The sequence below is a fragment of the Bos indicus genome, chromosome 29 (assembly GCF_029378745.1).
Source record: "Bos indicus isolate NIAB-ARS_2022 breed Sahiwal x Tharparkar chromosome 29, NIAB-ARS_B.indTharparkar_mat_pri_1.0, whole genome shotgun sequence".
Classification (NCBI taxonomy): Eukaryota; Metazoa; Chordata; class Mammalia; order Artiodactyla; family Bovidae; genus Bos; species Bos indicus.
In genome coordinates, this window is record NC_091788.1 from 7,860,851 (window position 1) to 7,884,303 (window position 23,453).

The 23,453-nt window shown below is 41.6% G+C and overlaps 1 protein-coding gene across 1 annotated transcript in view; it reads left to right on the forward strand.

The window, feature by feature from the left end:
* RAB38 (RAB38, member RAS oncogene family) overlaps positions 1–19,218 on the forward strand; it is a 66,231-nt gene extending 47,013 nt beyond the window's left edge. Inside the window, exon 3 of the mRNA XM_019955351.2 lies at positions 18,317–19,218. Coding sequence (XP_019810910.1) covers positions 18,317–18,469 — 153 coding nt within the window. The 3' untranslated portion in view covers positions 18,470–19,218. The remainder of the gene's footprint in view (positions 1–18,316) is intronic.
* Positions 19,219–23,453: the final 4,235 nt, after the last annotated feature.

Consider the following 23,453-nt stretch of genomic DNA (forward strand, 5'->3'; position numbering starts at 1 on the left):
CAATCCTGGGTCAGGAAGGTCCCCTGGAGAAGGAAATGGCAATCCAGTCCTGGAGAATCCCATGAACAGAGGAGTCTGGCCAGCTACAGTCCATGGGCTCACAAAGAGTAGGACGTGACCAAGTGACTAACACACACACCTGGTAGTATTTTATATTAACGTCTATTAAATCTTATTCTGAGGCTTCAATCTATGATTCCAGCTTCATTTTTAATCTACTACTTTGCTTTTCAAAGTCAGATGTCAGTTTCCCTTAGGGTCATGTCCATCTACCTTTGAAAGAGACTCTAAAATCAGTGACAGCTGGCAGTTGGCCTTGGTTGCTGTTAGGTTCTAGAGGCTGACTTGGGTTCCCAGCCACAGCCTTCTCACAACACGACAGAAGAAGAATCTCTTTCCAGTTGGCTATGGCAGAGGCTTATATAAGGCAACTTAACCAAGGAGGTGACTATTCCACCCTGTTTACAGGTCCGGTCTACACTCAGTGGTCACGTGTCCCAGAAGGCAGAACTCTCATGGACAACTCTTAGATTTCTGCCTGCCATAGTGGTTTCCAGGCAGAAACAAGTTTTCTGGAAAGTTTAAGAGCAAACAGAGGACGTGTAACAACTGAGTGTAAGGGACATGTAACGACATGTAACAACTCTCCATCCTTTTTGACCATCAAAAAACAAGTTTTACTGGAAGCCCCACCCAATTGACTTCTGCTTATATTTCAATACCCACAACTACCCTTAGCACAAGGAAACCAGGAAAATCAAGTTTTCACTATCTACTTGTAATTAGGATTCTATTAGAAAGGAAGAGGAGATGTTGCATATTGCATAAATACAATAGCCAGGGCATGAATGAAAATGCCAAATGGAGAAAACAAATCTTGTCTAGTTTAGGAAAAATGGAAGTTAATAATGAAAAAAAAAAATCACAAAAAAGCTCCCACACAGGATTAATCATTGTTAACATTGTCATATTTCTTAACTACATCGTATTATATGCAACTTAAATTATGAACATTTTTGTGATAAACTCTTTGCAAATATAGTTTAATAACTGTATAATGTTCCATCATAAGGATACACCATAATATCTCATAATTAATTCTCATCAGTTCTTCAGTGCTCAGCTTTCTTACCTCTGTACATGACTACTAGAAAAACCCTACATTTGGGTAGCTTTCACTATTATAAATAATAATGTCATGATGAGTACTTTTTATGTAAAATATTTTATACATTTAAGACTATTTTATTAGACTTTATTTTTAGTCTTGTTGTTCAGTTGCTCAGTCATGTACAACTCTTTGTGACCCCAGGCTTCCCTGTCAATCACCATCTCGTGGAGTTTGCTCAGACTCATGTCCATTGAGTCGGTGATGTCATCCAACCTTCTCACCTTCTGTTGCCCCCTTCTTCTATTGCCCTCAATCTTTCCCAGCATCAGGATCTTTTCCAATGAGTCAGCTCTTTGCATTAGGTGGCCAAAGCATTGGAGCTCCAGCTTCAGCATCAGTCCTTCCGATGAATATTCAGGGTTGATTTCCTTTAGGATTGACTGGTTTGATCTTGCAGTCCAAGGGACTCTCAAGAGTCTTCTCCAGCGCCACAGTTGGAAAGCATCAATTCTTTGGTGCTCAGCTTTCTTTACAGTACAACTCTCACATCTGTACATGACTACTGGAAAAACCATAACACTGACTATATGGACCTTTGTCAGTGAAGTAGAATTTAATAGAATTACTGAATCAAAAAGAATGGACTTTTTATGGATCTTATTACATAATTTCATACCTACTTTCCAAAAATGATGAGCTAATTTATACTTGCCAACAATGGATAGATGTTTTCATATTTCTATGAAAACACTCTAAAATCCCAATTTTATCATAATGTCAGTCTGCTTTTTACCTTTGTATCTAAAAAAAAAAAAATGCTAAGTATGCCTTTTATGACTTCCTCAAAACTTCTAATAAAAAAATGAGGTTAATTCTTTATAAGATCAGAGGTTTGAGCTTTGTGTCATTACATGAAAAACTATTCTTGTTTAGTGTAATCAAATAATTAGTAGTCCTCAGGCACCATTTGAGACAATTAAATTTACCAAGTTTGCCTCCAACCTACAGCCACCTCGTCCATAGGACATTATGGTGGGTATTATACTAAACATAATGCAGAAGACAGTCTTCTGAGCATTCAGTCCGAAATCTTTATTACAGAAAAAAACAGAGTTAGTTTTTTTGTGTTAGCTCTGCCTTCTCTGTGTCATCTATTTGTCCCATACCATATTCTTCAAGCATTAGCCTGCCCCTTTGTGATACTACTTTGCTCTGAATAAACTCCAATACTGGCTTTTTCTGCCTTTAGCACTTTCTCCAGGCATGTTCTTAGACTCGGTCTGAGCTTCCTGACCCAATCTGGATGAGTTCAGACCACCCTTGAATCTGTTCTGAGTTCACTTCCCTTCTTCTATCTTTTGTATGTGTTATTTTTAAACTTGATCTTACCTGAGATATTCCTGTAGCCAAACTGGTCTGTTTTAAAGAACTTTTTCCTTTCTTCTTCACTGGGTTACTTGTGATTGTATAGTTAGAATCTCTGTTTCTGAGCGTCCTGATCTTATTTTTCCCTAGACTCAGTCTTATGGATAGTTTTCCATCTGTGAGGAAAACCTACATAACTTTCCATTCATTCTCATCTATTTCTGTTTTAAAGTTCATGAAATATTTATAGATGTACTCTTTCCTTCCTGCTGTATGGGATTCAGGGGTGAAATAAAGATATTAGGACTTCCTACACTATTCATGGTTCAAAATTAATCACTCTTATTTTCTTTGTGCTACACTTTTGAATGTCAGTATTCAAAAATATATATTCTGTATGAAGAACTTAGAAAACAGCTAGAATTATGAAACAGAAGATTAAAATGATTTGTAATCAAACTACCAATAGATTTCAGTGTTAAGATTTGGTCTGTTTCCTTTCTAATCAGAAATGTGTATATATTAAAAAGAATTTCATCCTATCCCTTTTAAGTAATATTTATCCATAAAGTGTCAACCCATAGAATTGGCTTGTTAGATACAGACTTATAGTTACATATATACAATACCAGCAGGAGGAGGAAGGAAAAAAGAAGTAAAAAAAAAAAAAATTATTAGGATTAGTAAAAAAAAAAAAATTATTAGGATTAGCAAAAAAAAAAATTAAATTGTCTTCTGAACAATATTTTACGATGCAAGAAAGCATGTAATACATCTTAAGTGGTTCTCAGGAAAGAAGTCAATATTTTTAAAGTTTACATTTGAAACAGAAGCATCCTTTATCTGGAAAAGTTATCGTCCTTTTGAACCTATTTAATTCAGTAGATTTCTATTAAAAAAATAGAAAATCAGAACTGAGATTGTCTTAAGCTCCAAGTAGCCTCTTTTGTTCTCTCTCTTTTATTTTGTTCCAGAAAAAATTATTCAGTAACTACTTATGCCTTTCTGAAGAGGTACTTCTTGTCAGAAAAACTTCATTTTTCTCTTTTTGTATGTTTAATATGGAGACCTCAATTTCCCACTTATTCTGCATATGTTGAAGTTATCAGATGCCACTAGATATGTATCTGACAATGTATAACTTTGTGGGAAAATAGTTTTCTATTTCTTTTACAAATTATACATGGCTTGTATCTGTTTAAAAAGTTCATGCATATATCTGCATTGCTATGGATGATTGCAAATGTCCATAAAACAATATAGTATTAATAAATACCACTGAAGGCTTCCTGATATTTGCAGTGCTTCTCTCCTGCTTTTTGTGCTTTTACCCTAGGCATTCCCTTTCAGCTCTCCCTACAGGTCGTCCATAGGTAAGTCTCCATCTCCTATGTATTCCTTCTCTGAAATCACAGTCATTAGCCCAGAGTGCTCACATGACCTAAATTGGGCTCACTCCCAGTATCACTTCTCTCCTGGACACAGAGTCACTTTAGTCTCAAGTGTGAACGCGAGACTGAAGCCAAACTCATCAGCCTTCTCCCCCAAGATTCCTCCAGCTGAGTTTGAGGGAAGGAGGCTTTTTCTCTTTAGTGACAGAGCTACAAGAATATTAGCTCAGAGGCTGCTGGCATCTGTTGCCCTCATTTTTTTTTTTTTTTTGGTGGCTGTGCTGGGTCTTTGTTAAGGTATGCAGGCTTCTCCAGCTGGGAAGGGTTGAGGGGAGGTTAATTGCCCTAAGGCTTGTGGGCTGTGGTTATTGACCAGGGATCACACCCATTCCCCTGCATCTGCATTGAAGAGGGGTTTTTAATCACAGGACCTCCAGGGAACTCCTGTCTATCTCCCTCTTTATATGGAAAAAACAGCTGGACAGAGAAAAACAAGCTGACCTGCTGGTGTTTGAGAGCCTACGGACATTTTCTAAGGGTCTTGGTGTGGACTGAATCTTTTACCAATTCTGTTTCCCCTGGGAGCTAGCCTCCAGAGGACCTAGACAATTCAGCGAGTTTCTGATTTTTGCAAACCAAAAACTTCTGGCTAATCATGTAGATGGAGCACACTCGTGCTAGTAATGATTGGTTAAATGAACGTCTCATACTTAAACTTTAAATTTGAGAAATCTTTCCCATTAAGGAAGCATTATTCTTAGGACTCTTACGAATTTAACTACACTAGTCAAGCGCTGGAGATGGTCTCAAGAGTCATCTTCAGTCCTGTTTGGAAAAAGGCAGGGTATAAATACTCTCCTCCTGTGCCTGATGAAACTGACGTCAGAGAGGAGGCTTGATCCTTTTATAATGACTGAGCTAATTTGTAGCAGCATCAAGGTTAGGACCCGGGGCCCTTAATTCTCTTGTCTAAAGCTATCCCGAGTTTAAGGGGAACTTCATTATAATAGATTTCAACATAGAGCAGCTCACAGTATTTTTTGTGATTTTTAATTGGTATCAGTCCATTTTTCTTTCCCTTCCCCTGGCCAGTCCATTCATAAGATACTTGTTGAGCACATACATGTCAATAGGCCCTGTGTAAGGTGCTGGTAACACTCCCAAGTGCATAAAGGGCCACTTTCTCTCTTAAGAATTTTACTATCTGGTGAGAAGGTAAATTTCTAGGAGTCATTGCAATTGTGCATGATTAGAATTTCAATAGGGAACTGCTATGGAAGCACCTGGCACCCCACTCCAGTACTCTTGCCTGGGAAATCCCGTGGATGGAGGAGCCTGGTGGGCTGCAGTCCATGGGTGACTAAGAGTCGGACACGACTGAGCAACTTCACTTTCACTTTCCACTTTCATGCATTGGAGAAGGAAATGGCAACCCACTCCAGTGTTCTTGCCTGGAGAATCCCGGGGACAGGGGAGCCTGGTGGGCTGCCGTTTATGGGGTCGCACAGAGTCGGACACGACTGAAGCGACTTAGCAGCAGCAGCAGCAGCAGCATGGATGCACCTAAGAGAACTACCCAGCCCTACCTTGCTCAGGGTGGGGTGAGGCGCTGGTCAGAGAAGACTCACCAGAGGGAATAATCTCAGGATCTCATCATTCCAAACCAGGCCCATGGCGTACAATTTTGTTACAAGTGTGATCTCACCCTCCTCTGTTAAAGTCATGTTAAAACAAAAAGTAAAAACAAACAAGCAAAATAAAACACGTCAGAATTTCCATAATGGTCCATTGGCTAAGACTCCACACTCCAATGCAAGGAGCCTGGGTTCGATTCCTGGTCGGGGAACTAGATCCCACATGCTGCAACTAAGGAACTGGCCCAAATAAAAACAAATAACAAACAAACAAAAGCATGTACTTCTTTTCAGGTAAGGCTCAGAAAAATGGAAAAAGGCAAAAGTGGAGGTAGCACGACCTATGAAAGGGTTAAAAAAGCCACCAGTATAACACAAAATCGGTTAATCTATCCTGTTAATCGGGTTAATTGGTTATCAGTTAATCGGGTCTCTATCCACCTAGCCGTACAGAGGCCATCCACAGCCACTCCCATTTATTCTACCACTGCTCTCAATCAAAAGTTGCCAAATTGTGCAAAGAGGAACACCAGCCCTGGGAGACAGAGCATGAGATCAGTATTCTGTGATCAGATAAGTTCACAGAATCCTGCATACTCATTCTCTGCTTGGAGATAGGAGGGGGGAAGGGGAACAGCTTGTTCCTTTCTAAGCCTCCCCTCCCAACCTGAATCTGCCTGAGGAATCCTGTGATAAAGAAACATTATGAATTATCTTAAACTTAACATGCCTAAAATTATTTAGGCATGTTAAGTTTAAAAAATTGCTTTTTCCCCCTGTATCACCTTACAAAACTGCAAAACCTGCTTTAAGATAGCTTACTCTGACAAAGAAGTATGTTTATCCCTTCAAACATTCTCATATAAAACTTACTATGCAATGTTGGATTATTTCCAAAGTGTTGTATTTTCTTCTCAGGGGCTCTTGCATGCCTAAACTATTGCTGCATTCTTTCAAATATCTCATCTCATCTTATACACATTCACAACAACCTTGCAAAACTGTCATTTTAATCCCAGATTATAGGTAAAGTAATTGAGGCGCAGAATGAGGAGAGTGAGGTTATGGTGACTTCTCTGAGATTACCCAGCTAGCATTGACGGAGCTAGTATAGTTCTGAGTCTTTCTACCACACTGCTCCTCTTCAATAAATACATGCACAAGTAATAAATGTTGAAAATAACTAAAAGATTTTAAAACTGGGTAACGTACTTGAATTTCATCCAAAAATTCAAAGCAGAACGCAATGGAATCCTTGTGAATCAAGTAGACACCAGCAGCTATATTCTTCCAAATGAACTGTGTTTGGCAGTTACAGACGGAATAAGAATAACCCAAGCAAAACACATGGAGGGAATGGCCTATGGCTTAGCTTAGCTGGAACTTAGCCAAGTGAGGAGAACCAGAGGAGAGGAGACAGCAGAGTCAAGTTGTGGCCGAGCTGGCTGGCCCTCAAGGGTTAAGTGTCAAGGGTCAAGTATCAGGGTCTGCACTGATTCTGAGCAGGCAATGGGAGCCAACCCAGAGTTTTTGAGCTGGGAATGGGATTGAGGCATGACCATCACTACGTTTTGATGAGAATGGTCAGGAGACAATCTGGCAGGAACACGGAGGACGCTTGCCATGGGAAAAAAATGAAGGCCTATGATCAGAGAAGAGAGGCGATTACACAGGGCTGACTCAGGCTGAAATGTCAGAATCTGATTGTGAGAAAGGAGCGTATCACTGTCCTCATCTCAAAGCAGGGGCGGAAGAGGCCTGAGCTAATGAGATAGTCACAGCCTGGCTGACTCCACAGTGTAAGAAAGCACAGAGTGTAGACTTTGATGGATAGTGCTTGGTCCCTGAAGAGTGCTCAATGATTATTTGCTGAAAAATGAATTATTTCGTTTAGTTACATGATCTTTCAATATTACATGATAGGAACTTCAAATTGATGTATCACCTCTCTTTTTTTTTTTCCCTATTACAAGTGTGTAGAAGGAAGAAAAGGATAATGTTATTCCATATCAGGAAGAGAAAAAATTATATAGCACATGCCAAGTACTGCCTCAGAGAGGTTGCCCAGGCTAAGAATGACTTGATATCTGACTGAGGAATTTAGGAGTTAGACATCAGGGCTTATTGGCAAAGAGTAGACATAGCTTCTAGGGTTGGAGCCACAGTTCTGGTAGCTAGCTAGCATCATGACCTTCCTAATATAAAAAGGTGATAGAAAGATGGATTTATTTAGTTTTATCCACACATTCACTTTTACTCATAGTTCTTTTCTCTATATGTTTTCACCCAAGAGAGTATTATTCTAAACAGAGGATGTTTAAAACTCCTCTGTGCCCCGCTGGAGGAGAGCATGGCAACCCACTCCAGTATTCTTCCCTTGAGAATCTCATGGACAAAGGAGCCTGGAGGACTACAGTCCGTAGGGTCACAAACAGTCGGACAGGACTGAAGCGACTTAGCACGCACACACTTGTTTCTGTATGTTTTCACTTGTTTCTATATGTTTTCTATAAGAGAACAGTATTTTAAGCAAAGGATGTTGCAGCCATCGAACCATCACATTACAGCCACCTGCACAGTGAGCCCTGAGGGATCTCAGGGTAAAACAGGATGCCCTCCATTTAGCAGTCAGCTCCTGCAGCCATCCTTGAGGACACTCAGGGTGAAAAAGCCCAGGATATTGGCCCCAGACAGCTGATGTGCATATCAAAGGAATAATTTCATTGAGCCCAGACCCTTGCATTTTCCCATACATAGAAAAACACTAAATTCCTTCACTTGCCATATCTGGTTTTTCTTAGTTAACAGTAATTTTTGGATGTTCTGACTACCTGATTATTGTTGCAAAACCTCCTGTGTATCCAGGCTTCTCCTTTCCGTCTTCAGAACAGTTGCTCAGAGCTATCAAGAGGCTAAGTCCTGGGTTTAAGTCCTCAGCTTGGCCTGCAAACACAACATCATTCTCAACATTACAACATGTCAGTTTTCTCACCTCTCAACTTTTCATTCCAACAATACTTTCTGAAAAAGTAAAGATTTTAAAGCCGAAAGATTGAAGCAATATGAAGAGAAACCAGAGAATGAAAAAGTAAAGATTTTAAACTCTTCTACTAAAAAGTGAGTTAAGGGCTGGATAAAAGGAGCACATGTAAAGAAAAGATAAACTAAATAAATTCTTCAGCTAGAACTGACCTCCCATTCAGTTTCATAAAAGTTCTTAAGAGAAGATGATATTAAAATAATTATGTATAATATAGAGTCATTAAAATACATAATGTTCCCCACCTTCTACTTTTTGCCCCAATGAGAAGGCAATGGCACCCCACTCCAGTACTCTTGCCTGGAAAATCCCATGGACGGAGGAGCCTGGTAGGCTGCACTCCATGGGGTCGCTAAGGGTTGGACACGACTGAGCGACTTCACTTTCACTTTTCACTTTCCTGCCTTGGAGAAGGAAATGGCAAACCACTCCAGTGTTCTTGCCTGGAGAATCCCAGGGACGGGGGAGCCTGGTGGGCTATCATCTATGGGGTTGCACAGAGTCGGACACCACTGAAGCAACTTAGCAGCAGTAGCAGCAAGATATTTCTAATCATGCTAATTCTGTCAAGTGGGTGTTATTCTCTCTAAATTGTAGCTGAGGTCCAGAAAAATTAAGTATTTGTCTAAGTTCACCTACTTATTAAATAGCATAGGTCACCTGAAGTAGTTTTTGAAGCAACAAGATATGAAGAGTTATTTTTAAAAGAGAAAAGTCAGTACTCTGACATAGGTCCACTCGACTGCAAAGCCTTTAGCAGTTCAGCTCAATTTTTATAAACTGGTTCAGTCAGTCTTCCTTCATTTTACCTAAAAAGAATTGTGTCAAATCGTAGCTGGAACACAAGATAAGAACAAGCAGTTTGACTTGTGAAGTAAATTCTGCTGTGCATATGTTTTCCTTTTTACCCCCTGAAGAAATAACTCACAACTGAAATTGTCTTCAGGTTGAAACCTGAACTTGTTGCTGTTCTGAGGGCCTCCTTGATTAGGTCACGCATTCATTTGTTCGTTCACTTCCCCAGTGTCTTCCAAGTGCCTGCTACTTGCAGGTACTGTGCTGGACACTAGGCTACAGCAATAAGCGCCCAGGAGCCTCCTGTGCTGTGAAAATACAGACAAACCAGCCATCATATTGACTAGTGATAGGTGCCCACATAGAGGGGCACTTGTCTCAGCCTGGGGGAGTGAGAGGCAACTTCTTATGAAAAGTGATCCCTGAAGAATGACTTAAAGGGAGAAGGTGAAGAGAGGCAGATTCAAAAACAGAGCATGTATTCATCCGAGGGCATATATGTGATGTCTAGGGGCTTCGTCTGTGTGTATCATTTAATCTAACAGGTACCTTATGCACTGTAGTTGTCATTAACCTCATTTTACAGACTAAGCAAAGGAGGCTCAGGGTTTAGACTTTCTCTTGGTCCTGCAGTAAATGGCAACCGAGTTTCCAAGTTTGACTCCAAGCCTCATTCTCTTTCCGTTACTTCCTGGGACAGCAATGTTCTAGTCTCAGTCCTCTGACTTGGCACATAGAGATGTCAGGATGGAAGCCTTTAATCATGGTAGAAATGTCCGACTCTGTGATCCCATGGACTGTAACCCGCCAGGCTCCTCTGTCCATGGGATTCTCCAGGCAAGAATACCGGAGTGGGTTGTCATTTCCTTCAGGGCATCTTCCTGCCCTAGGGATTGAACTCGTGTTTCCTGCTTGGCAGGCAAATTCTTTACTACTGTGCAAGCTAAGAGCTTGGTTGCTCAGTCCTGTCTGACTCTTTGCAAGCCCTTGGAATGTAGCCAGCCCACCAGGCTCCTGTGCCCATGGAATTTTTAATACTGGAGTGGGGTGCCATTTCAGGAAATCTTCCCAATCCAGGGATCAAACCCTTGTCTCTTATGTCTCTTGCATTGGCAGGTGGATTTTTCACCAGTAGTGCTACTTGGAGAACTAAGAGGTAGCCTGTGTGATGCCAGGCACGTCTCTTCCCTCCTCTGTGCCTTAATTTCCTAATGCATCAAAGTCAGGCTGAATTAGTGCATCAGCTGAATTATTGATGTCTAATTTCCCTCTCTCTTTAATGTTGGGTGGTTCTCTATAAACTTGGAGATGCTCCATGGCTGGAGTGGAGCTCTAGGTGCTGGGAGAGGGATGAGAGGGAGATAAGGAGAAAGGGCTCTAAGGTAGGAGGCCCTGGGACTGTAGGAAAGTGGGGAGAAAGAGGGTGTGAGATGGACTTTTACATCTAGTGCATGAGGGACAGGGGCTGAACTTGGGTGATGGTGGGGATAGAGGAGTTATTGTCTGAGGGACACGGTCTTTGGAGCTGATCTTATCTGTGAACGTTCTCTTCCTCCATATGTCCATGCTGACAATGGGACTCTATCCTGTGTTGAAATCAGTGACAATATGACTCCACCCATCCTTCCCAGTGCCTATTAGGTAGACTAAAATCTGATAACTTTCAGATCTGTCTTCCTTTCATTGAGAACATGTGGCGAAATGCAAAACTATGGGCTTTGGATTGAGGTAGACCCTCGCTTGGGCCCTTACAAACTGTTGGCCGGGAACTATAAGACATCAGTGAGGAGAAGGAGAGATGATATAGAACCTTTGAGGATTGGATTGGAAGCCAAATTTTGCCTCTTACTGTCTCTGAGACCTTGACTATGTCATTTTACCCACTCAGAACTTCACTTTCCTGTTCTGTCAAATAACATCAATACTTCCCATCTTGTCTTTGTCGTGAAGATTACATGAAACTCCAGCTTCTGAGAACAAGGTCTGAGATGTAGGGCTCAGTTTAGAGGAGTCTCAGGAGAAGCTCATGACTGCCAAAGGGAGGAAGTAGTTGCCCAAAGGAAGGGAAGAGTGATCTGGGGGGTGAGGGAAGAAAACACTCTGTACAGATGGAAATACGGGTGTGCATTGTGCTTGCCCTGCATTAGACTGGACCTACAGTCAATGAGAGCTCGCAGAGGGTTTGCCACTTATGCACTCCATAAACAAGCGCTGGATCTTCTTAGAGAAAGTATTTTCAAAGCACTTGTTCTGCGTAAGACTTCTTGCACTGGCATTATTATCTGATGAGCCATCTGCTCTAATTAAAATTTCACGGAGCTGAGGAATTTAGTACCCTAACCTCAGAGCGCCTGGTACACTTGGTGTGTTGGAGGGTGATGTATTTGGAAAGATTAGAGGAGGATGAATTCTCTGCCAGCTTCTAACGAGGCAGAAGTAAAGGTTTTCTGCTAGGATGTTTTTGCTCTCTGGCACTGGGGGTGGGGGGGGGGGGGTCAGAGATTAAATAATTTGCCACCAGACAGATGTTCTAAAGAGCTAATTAAAAAAAACTGACACGTACCTAAGACCTCAGATAGTTAGATTTATATGCCTTTCTCTCTGGGAAGATCAAAATCACTGCAGCTTAAAATCGCTGCACTACATGTTATTTCCAGAGAGTTCACGACTGAAATGAAAGGAGCATCTTTAAAGACATTCTTAATGATATGATATGTGTCTCTTAATGATATGAGTGTGTCTGAAATCTGAAGGCACATTTCAAAGAAGTGGAAAATCTTAAAAACAAAAAAAAATACCCATGCTGGGCCTCATCCCAGACCAATGTCTGGAAGGAGGGCCCTGGCAACAAATTTTATTGAACTCGCTGAATGAATATGCAGCCGGGATTGCATACTGCTGATTTAGAAATAAAACTATTTTAATATCTGTTCTAATCTTGGAGATAAGGTCATGTCATATATGGGAGCAGGATAGAAAATGGAGTTAGGTCTATTTGGTTGGAATGACACATTGACCGAGCTCTTACTCTGTTCTAGTTAAGTTACTTAACCTTGGTAAAGGTTAAAGTTTCCTTACCTTTAAAATATGGCTGTTAGTTATTTAATAGATTTTTGTAAGGATTGGATGTGAACAATGTGTCCATAAGTAAAGCATCTGCTATATGCCCAGCACAGTGTGGACACTCAGTAATACTATGGTAGTTACCACCATTTTTTTTTTTACTAAAATGCTTTGTTGGGCATTTTAAGGCTACTTCTCGAGGCAAGCTTAGAGATGTGAAGATGAGCACACATCAACCTAAAGTGGTCAGCACAATAGACCACCTTGTCATACTGCAAATATGTAAAGAAATCACAGCCAGATTCAGTCTAAGTGTATGTGTCTTGGAAGTCTTAGGATGGATAAATTACCTTTACTGCAAAAGATGCTCCTGCAAGTGTTGTTAAAACTCTCTAGAAGAAATGTCAATAAAAATTCCCAGGTAGTATTTTGCACTTAAACCAACAGCTGATTCTCAACAATCACCTAGAAAATGTGGGCCTGGCTGTGTCTACTTGGCTGCCAAGAAGCACAGTCAGTTATATCACAATATAATTGCCCCAAAGGTCCAAACCTACAGTTTTATCAGGCAGGGTTTGATTGTTCATGCTCATGTTTCACAGGAGAGGGAGAGGGAAGTGAGTTCTGTATTGCTCTCTCTTCTGCTAGTCTAGACGTTGGCTGTGACTTTAAGAGTGAACAGAAAGACAGATGGGCAGCAGTGCAGAGCAGCCTGGCCTAGGCCCCGACACAACTTCTTAACCGTTTAAGGCTGGAAATGCATGCCCTGCTTATACTGCGCTCCTTTATTTATTTGGGGAAAATACTTACTGGGACTTGAGATAAGGCTGTGCCCTAAACACATACATCTTGCCTTTTTACAGTTAGTATATTGTAGAGATCACAGCAAATATTAGTGTTTACTGTTCTTAGACTCACATCTGGCTCTGGGCCAGCCACCGATCCCGTCTCAATCTCAGTTTCCTGAGCTGCAAAGTAAAGGAATAGAATACACACATTATCATGTTCTCCTGATGATTAAATGAGGAGAATATGTAGATAAATAGCTGAGAAAAGAAGAGAAACTAAAGGCAAAGGAGAGAAGGAAAGATATACCCATGTGAATTCGTCCACAATGCAGGAGACCTGGGTTTGATCCCTGGGTTGGGAAGATCCCGTGGAGAAGGGAAAGGCTACCCACTCCAGTATTCTGGCCTGGAGAATTCCATGGACTGTATAGTTCATGGGGTCACAAAGAGTCGGACATGACTGAGCAACTTCACTTTCACTTGCACCCATCTGAATGCAGAGTTCCAAAGAATAGCAAGGAGAGATAAGGAAGCCTTCCTCAGTGATCAGTGCAAAGAAATAGAGGAAAACAATAGAATGGGAAAGACTGGAGATCTCTTCAAGAAAATTAGAGATACCAGGGGAACATTTCATGCAAAGATGAGCACAATAAAGGCAGAAATGGTATGGACCTAACAGAAGCAGAAGATATTTCAAGGAGATGGCAAGAATACACAGAACTCTACAAAAAAGATCTTCATGACCCAGATAACCACGATGGTATGATAACCCACCTAGAGCCAGACATCCTGGAATGAAAAATCAAGTGGGCCTTAGGAAGCATCACTACAAATAAAGCCAGTGGAGGTGATGGAATTCCAGTTGAGCTATTTCAAATCCTAAAAGATGATGCTGTGAAAGTGTTGCACTCAATATGCCAGCAAATTTCTAAAACTCAGCAGTGGCCACAGGACTGGAAAAGGTCAGTTTTCATTCCAATCACAAAGAAGGGTGATGACAAAGAATGTTCAAACTACCACACAATTGTACTCATCTCACACGCTAGTAAAGTAATGCTCAAAATTCTCCAAGCCAGGCTTCAACAGTACGTGAACCGTGAACTTCCAGATGTTCAAGCTGGTTTTAGAAAAGGTAGAGGAACCAGAGATCAAATTGCCAACATTCGCTGGATCAGAAAAAGCAAGAGAATTCCAGAAAAACATCTACTGCTGCTTTATCAATTATGCCAAAACCTTCCACTGTTTAGATCACAACAAACTGGAAAATTCTTCAAGAGATGGGAATACCAAACCACCTTATCTGCCTCCTGATAAATCTTTATGCAGGTCAGGAAGCGACAATTAGAACTGGACATGGAACAACAGACTGGTTCCAAATTAGAAAGGAGTATGTCAAGGCTGTATATTGTCACCCTGTTTATTTAACTTATATGCAGAGTACATCATGAGAAATGCTGGGCTGGATGAAGCACAAGCTAGAATCAAGATTTCTGGGAGAAATATCAGTAACCTCAGATATGCAGATGACATCACCCTTATGCCAGAAAGTGAAGAGGAAGCCTCTTGATGAAAGTGAAAGAGCAGAGTGAAAAAGTTGGCTTGAAACTCAACATTCAGAAAACGAAGATCATGGCATCTGGTCCCATCACTTCATGGCAAATAGATGGGGAAACAATGAATGGAAATAGTGACAGACTTTATTTATTTATTTTTTTGGCTCCACAATCACTGCAGATAGTGACTGCAGCCATAAAATAAAAAGACACTTGCTCCTTGGAAGAAAAGTTATAACCAGCCTAGACAGCATATTGAAAAGCACAGACATTATTTCACCAACAAAGGTCCATCTCATCAAAGCTATGGTTTTTCCAGTGGTCATGTATGGATGTGAGAGTTGGACTATAAAGAAAGCTGAGCACTGAAGAATTGATGTTTTTGAACTGTGGTGTTGGAGAAGACTCTTGTGAGTCCCTTGGACTGCAAGGAAATCCAACCAGTCTGTCCTAAAGGAAATCAATCCTGAATATTCATTGGAAGGACTGATGCTGAAGCTGAAACTCCAATACTCTGGCCACCTGATGCGAAGAACTGACTCATTGGAAAAGACACTGATGCTGGGAAAAATTGAAGACAGGAGGAGAAGGGGACGACAGAGGATGAGATGGTTGGATGGCATCACTGACTTGATGGACATGAGTTTGAGTAGGCTCCAGGAGTTGGTGATGGGCAAGGAAGCCTGGTGTGCTGCAGTACATGGCATCCCAAAGAGTCAGACACGACTGAGCAACTGAACTGAACTGAACTGCTCCTTGGAAGAAAAGCTATGGCCAACCTAGGCAGCATATTAAAAAGCAGAGACATTACTTTGCCAACAAAGATCTGTCTTGTCAAAGCTATGGTTTTTCCAGTAGTCATGTATGGATGTGAGAATTGGACTATAAAGAAAGCTGAGCACCAAAGAATGGATGCTTTTGAACTGTAGTGTTGGAGAAGACTCTTGAGAGTCCTTTGGACTGCATGGAGATCAAACCAGTCCATCCTAAAGGAGATCAGTCCTGAATATTCTTTGGAAGGACTGATGCCAAACTAAAGTCCATCACCAACTTGATGGACGTGAGTTTGAGTACTCTCTGTGCGTTGGTGATGGACAGGGAAGCCTGGCGTGCTGCAGTCCATGGGGTCACAAAGAGTTGGACACGACTGAGTGACTGAGCTGAGATGTAGATAGCATTTATTAAATGTATGCTATGTCCTCTTCACTGTTCTAAGTGTCTTGCATGTTGTAAGTATTAACATGTATTAAATTACAATCATCTGTAAAGTAGATTCCTTTTAGAGAGGAGGAAACTAAGGTGGGGAGTGGTTGAAACAGTTTTCCCAAGGTCACATCACCAGAAAGGGAGCTGCGATAAGTTTGGCTTCAGGCTTGTGCTATATGTACTATACACTGTGCTCTTTTGCAGAACGCATGGGGTCAGTATAGTGCTTGTTCCTCTACCTGGCTTCCTCTGATAGGTTCCAATCTGAAATAGATGTGCCACGGCAACCACGGTACACATAATAAGTATTTCCCAAGGTCTCACTGATAAATTAAGTAATTAAAAAGAGTACTAAGGGTCCAGGCCTTCCCTGATGGCTTACTGGTAAAAAATCCACCTGCCAATACAGGAGACATGGGTTTGATCCCTCGGTCGGGAAGATCCCCTGGAGAAGGAAATGGTAACCCACTTCGGTATTCTTGCCTGGAGAATTCCATGGATATAGAAGCCTGGTGGGCTACAGTTAATAGGGCTACAAGAGTTGGACATGACTTGGTGACTAAACCACCACCACCCAAGGGTCCATATAAGTTTTGTCTAGTAATGGATTTGTATTGAATTGTTTTTTGACACTTCACTTGCAAAGAAATCTCAGTGGCTCTGTCTGGCCAAGTTCTCATCCAGGGCTCATAGTAGTCAGGTTCCAGACACCCTTTTCAACCTTATTATACCTCTGCTGTTTACCTTGCTAGTATAAGTTCTCGCAAGGACAGACTTTAGTGTTGTCTTTGTATGCCTCGTTCTTAGGAGGAATCTAAATAGTTTAGATTGAGTGACGGTGAGTCATCATGAATTGCTACCCTGTTCCCATGTACAGTCTAAACGTAGGCACAGCCACTCCTTGGCTCTGATGGTTTCCTTAGTCCAGAGCCCCATCCTCCATAATCTCACATCCTAGTCTTGACACCAGCTAATGTGTTAAAAGTCACAGTTTCACTGAGATCATCTTGTCTTTTACTAAAATGACCCTGCTAGGCTGCCACTAATTTGGCTTAAGTTTTAGCTGTTTTTCTTATGAGGTTGGTGGATTTTCATTCATTTGTCCACGCTTCACTGTCTTCATTAGTAGATTTTGCCAATTTATACATTAAAATAAAAGAACCCTATTTTACTGGCAAGTTAATATAGGAGTGGAGGTTTAAAAAATACTACTGTCAAATCTAACTTATATTGCTTATCTAGGAGGGTGCTTTTTAATGCTTAAAACTTGCTTTATTAAAGAGAAAGGATCTAAGATTTATTTTGCACCCACTGGTCCTAACATTGTAGTAAGAACTTTTGTTATTGCTCTTGATTTTGAAAAGTTGAAAAAGGAATAAAACTTGGTAAGAGCCAGGCTTTGATGTCAGCAACATCTGGTTGTGAATTCTGGCCCTCAAACCCTTCTGCTGTATGATCTTGGTGCTGGGAGGAATCTCTTAATCTCTCTAAATTTGTCTTACCTGTGAACAGATATGATATCCCACATTTGATATTTGTGACTGAGCATGCAGCACGTGCATTATCATCAAGACTGTCACATAGATGAGGAAAGGGAAGCCCAGGGACATGAATTCTGGCTCTCCAGCTTCCAGTCCAATGGAAGGATTGCACTGCTTCGGCCGCTCTGAACTTGGGCATGAACACGTGACTTTCATGGGACAATGAAATGGGAGGATAAACGCTGTGTCTCCCTTTCACTTTTCTCCAGAAGCAATAAGAGCCAATGCTCAATTCACCATGTCTGTTCTCCCTGCTTCTGCAAGCATGGCAAGCATAGAGATGGAATTCTCTTGGCCTGGGTTGATGGCGGAAAAGCCAGGTATCCCATGATGCATGTAGGATGAGTGACAAGGACTTTGTTGCTTTAAGCCACTGATTTGGGGGTGTGAATGAATTCTGGTATAAAAACCAGTAAGAACAACAACAACATCACAAACAAACAAAAAAACAACCAGAACTTCACCTTGTTTTAGATTTAGAAACCCTCAGAGGAATTTTTATTAAGGCTCTGTTAAATGTGAGAGGTTTGTTGTTTGTGGAACTCAAAAAGTTACTGAAAGCTTTCATAGCACGTGAACTCAGGGTTGAGCTTAAATGATCAAAAATGTGCTAATGAATATTTACAAAACAAATCCATATATTTACTTTTGTGAAAGACTAAAATGTAAAGTTCTTAGAAGGAATAAACAAGAGCAAGGGGAATAGAAAGAGGATGCATGGGACAGGGTTTAGAAAGAGATATTTAAATACTGCCCTTTGTTTCATATAAATCTCTGCTCTGGTGTTATTCTAGAATACTGAATACTAAAAGCTGTTTTCTCCCCTTAGGAAAATATCAACATCGATGAGGCCTCCAGATGCCTGGTGAAACATATACTTGCCAATGAGTGTGACCTGATGGAGTCCATTCAGCCTGACATTGTGAAGCCACATCTCACATCGCCCAGGGTTGTCAGCTGCTCCAGCTGTTCCAAATCCTAGTAGGCTTCTGTGCTGGAGTATGGTGGGAGGAATCCAATCATCTCATGAATTGCGTCTCAAATCCTACCATCTTGGATAAATGTCAGGATGGGGATACACCTGGGGCAAGCCAAAGACCTATGCCTGTAACTTTCTTTCCTCCAAGAGAAATAGCAAATGTTCCTTTTTATGTCTGCCCCCCCACCCCACCCCCACACAGCATCAGCACAGTGTTTACAAGCTTTTAAAATATTTAGTCTGTTACAAAATTCTGTCTTGTAGCTGACCGTAATTCTGCACAAACAGAGTTGGCCCTATTATTGGCATCTTTGGGTCAGCCAGGGCCTCAGGTCTGAAAGAGAAAGGGGACAAGAACAGACTAGCTGTCAAGTTAAGCGCTGGCTTTCACTTTGCCCCTGGTGTCTTTGTCCAGACCTCAGTACATCCTCTGCTGCTCTGACAGGCCTATTAAGTAGAAGCTGTCCTTTCTCCAGAGATGACCTTCATTCTCAGCGGACCTGGAGTTGTCTCTGATTTAGCTCTTCAGAGTCGTGGACACAGGCTTCCTGTGCTTTCGTTGCTTTTATTGTCAATTGCCGTGCCCTGAATGTTGGTTTCACTGAAAACTTTATGAAAAGACCTCCCCTGGTACGTGCCTTTCTGTTCGCTTTCTCTAACACCCGAGCTGTGGGACTCTTCTGTATGTGTAATATATATTATATATATTTTCACAAGTGAAAAATAAAACATGAAAAGATGCTGTTTCCTTATTTCTGCAAATGCTTCAAGTTTCTCAGTATTCTGAACTTTTTTTTCTTTTTTTGACTGTGTGTCCATTGTTCTCTCGACCCATTTCTAAAATGTAATTTCAAAAAAGGGATGTGAGGGACGCACTTAAAGGAAGGGTACTGTTACAACTGAGATGAGTCATGCATCTCGTCTGTATCTACAGTTCATATTGGCATGTAGGCCAAGAGTGCAAGCAGTGTACCTACACAACTTTTGGTTAAGCAGAGGAATATATTTTCATATATTCTGGCCAGGAAAGCTGCCAAACCAATCAACATAGAGAGAAACAGCTAAAACACGTGTGTTGATATCTTGCTTTGTACGATGTTTGTGGTACAGGTATGCTGCAGGTAGCTACCGCTCTTGAAGGGCATTAGTTTTCATTGGTGTTGATAATATACTCATAGGAACTTGGTAACAGATTTTTTTTTGGGTGTCCTACCCATATTATCTTGGCATTCATTGTCTCCATAAATACCGACCACACCGCTTCCTATTATTCGTGTTTGTGATCCTTTCCCTAAGGGCATTCTCTGGCCCCTGGAACTCTTGACCCATGAGGCAGGCAGGCCAGTGAGTTAATATCTCCAGAGCATCCCTGAACCAATGACAGCAGGGATTGGGGGATAAATACTTTAGGTTCTTTTTCTTTCAGGAAGACCAGTTCTGAGCATGCTCTCTGCAGTCTCTTAGACACCCCCAGTGGGATTAATAGATCTTGGTTCTCATAGGGGAGACCTTCCCACCTGCCTCATCCTTTATGGTCTTCATTTCATCCTTATTGGCTTTCATCTTTATTAACTCCATTTCCTTCTTTCCTCACCGCCTCACTCTTCTACAAGTGCTTCCTGGGTCACTTTCTAGATAAGTTACTTTCACGCAAATCCTTCTTTCAGGGTCTTATGGTAGAAACCAAAACCTGCCCAAGTTAGTTGGGATAGAAGTGGTTTAGGAAGCTGAGGCTTGACACGAGCTTTTGAACTGAATGACTCACTACCTAGGTGGTAGCAAGGAACCCCTTACTGGTGGATAATATGGGGGAGCCAATCCCTGGCCAGTTATAGCATCATAATTACTAAGAGTCTCATCAGGTAGATTGAGATAGAATACAGTCGAAAGTAAATTTTATGTTGCTCTTGTGTTGGAAAGACGTGATTGCAGAGTTTATTAACTTCTATGAAACTCTATAGGGAAAAAAAAAAATTACAGGCTTGTGTCAGTTAACACTTGACTCGAGATTTGGTGTAAAAATTTAAAGACTTCCAACCAACAATCAAAGTGACCCTCACTTCCTTCAGCCCCAGGATAGGCCATGCTGAAAATCAGGCCTAAGATTTGATTTTAGGAAAAGAAAACTATAATGGAGGCTACGTTCACAGAGCTAGCAAGTCTTCTCCACTAAAATCAGGGTCTTTATAGGGAAAGAGTCGGACACTGAGACATGCGAGGAAACATTTGGGTAGATGTTCTTAAGAGGCTTGAACCCAGAGAGTCTTCTGAAACTCTGCTCCAGAAAAAGAGGCCCTTACCCTCTCCTGTGGAGAACAGCCGGTTACCACGTTAAAACCCCACCTCAGCAGGATGTTTTATAAGGTGATGTTTCCTTTCTCAAGCTCTGCTCCCATCTCCCTTCATTGCTTCTAGACAAATAATTAGGATCAAATCTCAGTATGACTTGAGTGGAAAAGTATGATCCGTGTTTCAAGATGAGATGGATTATTAAGCAAGTGAACTATTGAACCTGGCTAATGATTGCTTCTAGGAATCAGGAGGATATTCTGAGGAACTGGTCTTGAGACACTGGATCAGAGAGGACAGAACGTAAGATCAGATAACAATCTATTTGTTTGAGAGCACTCTTATGTGGGTTAATTTTTAACATTCTGGGCAAGTACACCTGGAGCTGATCCCAACGTGCTACTGGAATAGCCCTTAAAAGCTTGGAAATGATGTTGGCCTAAAACAAACGATGTGGTTATGCCAGAACCACCTTGGCAAAGCACTAGAGAAGAGTTCCAAGGTCTCGGAGAAGTGGGCATGTTATAATGTATTTATTTTGTAATGTCAAAGAAACTACCAGCTGATTATGTTCCCCGGGAGAGCCCAGATGACATTCGCTTCACTAGAACAATAAGATTGTTTAGTCACTAAAGTCACGCCCAAATCTTTTGTGACCCCATGGACTGTAGCCCTCCAGGCTCCTCCGTCCATAGGATTTCCTGGCAAGAAGACTGGAGTGGGTTGCTGCTTCCTTCTTCAGGGGCTCTCCCCCACCCAGGGATCAAACTCACATCTCCTGCATTGCAGGTGGGTTCTTTACCACTGAGCCACCAGGGAAGTCCCCCCAAACCAATAAGGCATATCCCCAAAAGAGGGATGCCAACTTCAGTGAGAAGGTCAGTGGTGCCTGTTCCCCGTAATCCAGTCTTGAGACTGCATGGTTCAAAATGTGGTTGTACTATTAAGTGATACTGTATATGTAGTTCTGAGTCCTAGATAGCTAGCATCAAAGGGGAGAACAAAGCCTTCCACCATCACTTTAAATAATCCACTTAAGAAAGTGGGCTTCCTGTCCTACTGTGTAGCCCAGGGAACTATATTCAATGTCCTGTGATTAGCCATAATGGAAAATAATATAAAAAAGAATGTATGTATTTATAACTGAATCACTGTGCTGTATGGCAGAAATTAACACACATTGGAAATCAACTATGCTCCAATAAAATAAATTGAAAAAAAAAAAAGAAAAAGAAAGTGGTCTTCCCCTTTTTATAGCTTCAGGTTTTGCTGGGTTAGAACTCTTGATAGTTCTACCAGGGGACACAGTAAACCTACGACTTCGGCTGCAGCCTGATCATTCTTGGCTCTTATGCCCAGTGGCCAGCAGTCAGAGAAGGCAGTTACTATATGGACAAGGGTAATTCATCCTGATTGTGACGAGGCCATAGAGTTGTTGCTAAATAATGGAGCAGGAAGGAGTATGTCTGGAAATCATGGGACTCACTGGCCTGCATCTTGATGCATCCCTGGTGAGAAAACGAGATGGCAATTGCAGCTACAACATCTTGATGAGGACAAGCAACCAGGGACTCATCCTCTAAGGGCTCGAAGACTGAGTCACTTCACCACACGATGAACCAGACTAGAAGCAGCTTGGTCTAGGGAATGGAAGTAATAAAGGAGGGAAATGATGAATATCAGTTATGGCTTCAAGATTAACTACAGCAGGAGACTACAGCCTTCCTGTTTTAAGTTCTCTCTTTCTTGGTCTCTCTTTTGGAACTATAACAAGTGATCTAAAAGAAAAAAATCAGTGAAAAGACAGAATGAACTTGACCTGCAATGTGAGTGAATCTGGGTATTGCATGCAGTGGGCTATGGTAGACCATAGCAGAGGAAAGACGGATGGCAGGAGGTGAAGGGGCGACAGAGGATGAGATGGTTGAATGGCCTCATGGATTCAAAGGACTTGAGTTTGAGCAAACTACGGGAGATAATGAAGGACGGGGAAGCCTGTGTGCTGCAGTCCATGGGGTCACAGAGAGTCAGACACGACTGAGCGACTGAATAACAACAATAGAAGCAGAGGAAGTGAACAATCCATTGCAGTCCCCTGACATCCCCCCGATTCTACCTTAAAATGGTCTTTAGGTGCATGAAGCATATTTGTCTCGCACGTTGGACAGATGGGAGTGCTAGAGTTAATGCCTTCAGGAGCAGCCTCATCTGAGACTAACGTAAACTGGTAGATAAATACTTCAGTGTCCCCACCCCTCAGGTGGGATTCACCTGAGCCTCGCTGTATTTACTCAGAGATGCTCAGCGCAGCTGAGTCAAGTTTCACTCAGTGCAACCTGCGCATTATCACACCCTTTTTTTGCCTTTCCTTCCCAGTCTCACTGCTCCTCTATCAATGCTCCCAAAGATCACCTCCCCGTTCAGAGATTTTCATGTTTGATTGAGTTACAGTTGCCAGTGGCTCTTAAAATGCCTGAGCATCGAGACAATAGCCCTTACTACCATGCAATCGCTAGTCCACTGCTTTTGTTTTTAAACATGCACTGAAATGTGATGTTTAAGATATGCATGGTAAGATCAGAACTAAGTATAATAACCCTCATCCATCCCAGAAAGTTGTTATGTATACTGTCTGCAAAATGAATATTCATGGATTCCTTCTCTCCCTTGACGAATATTCATTGAACAATGACTGTAT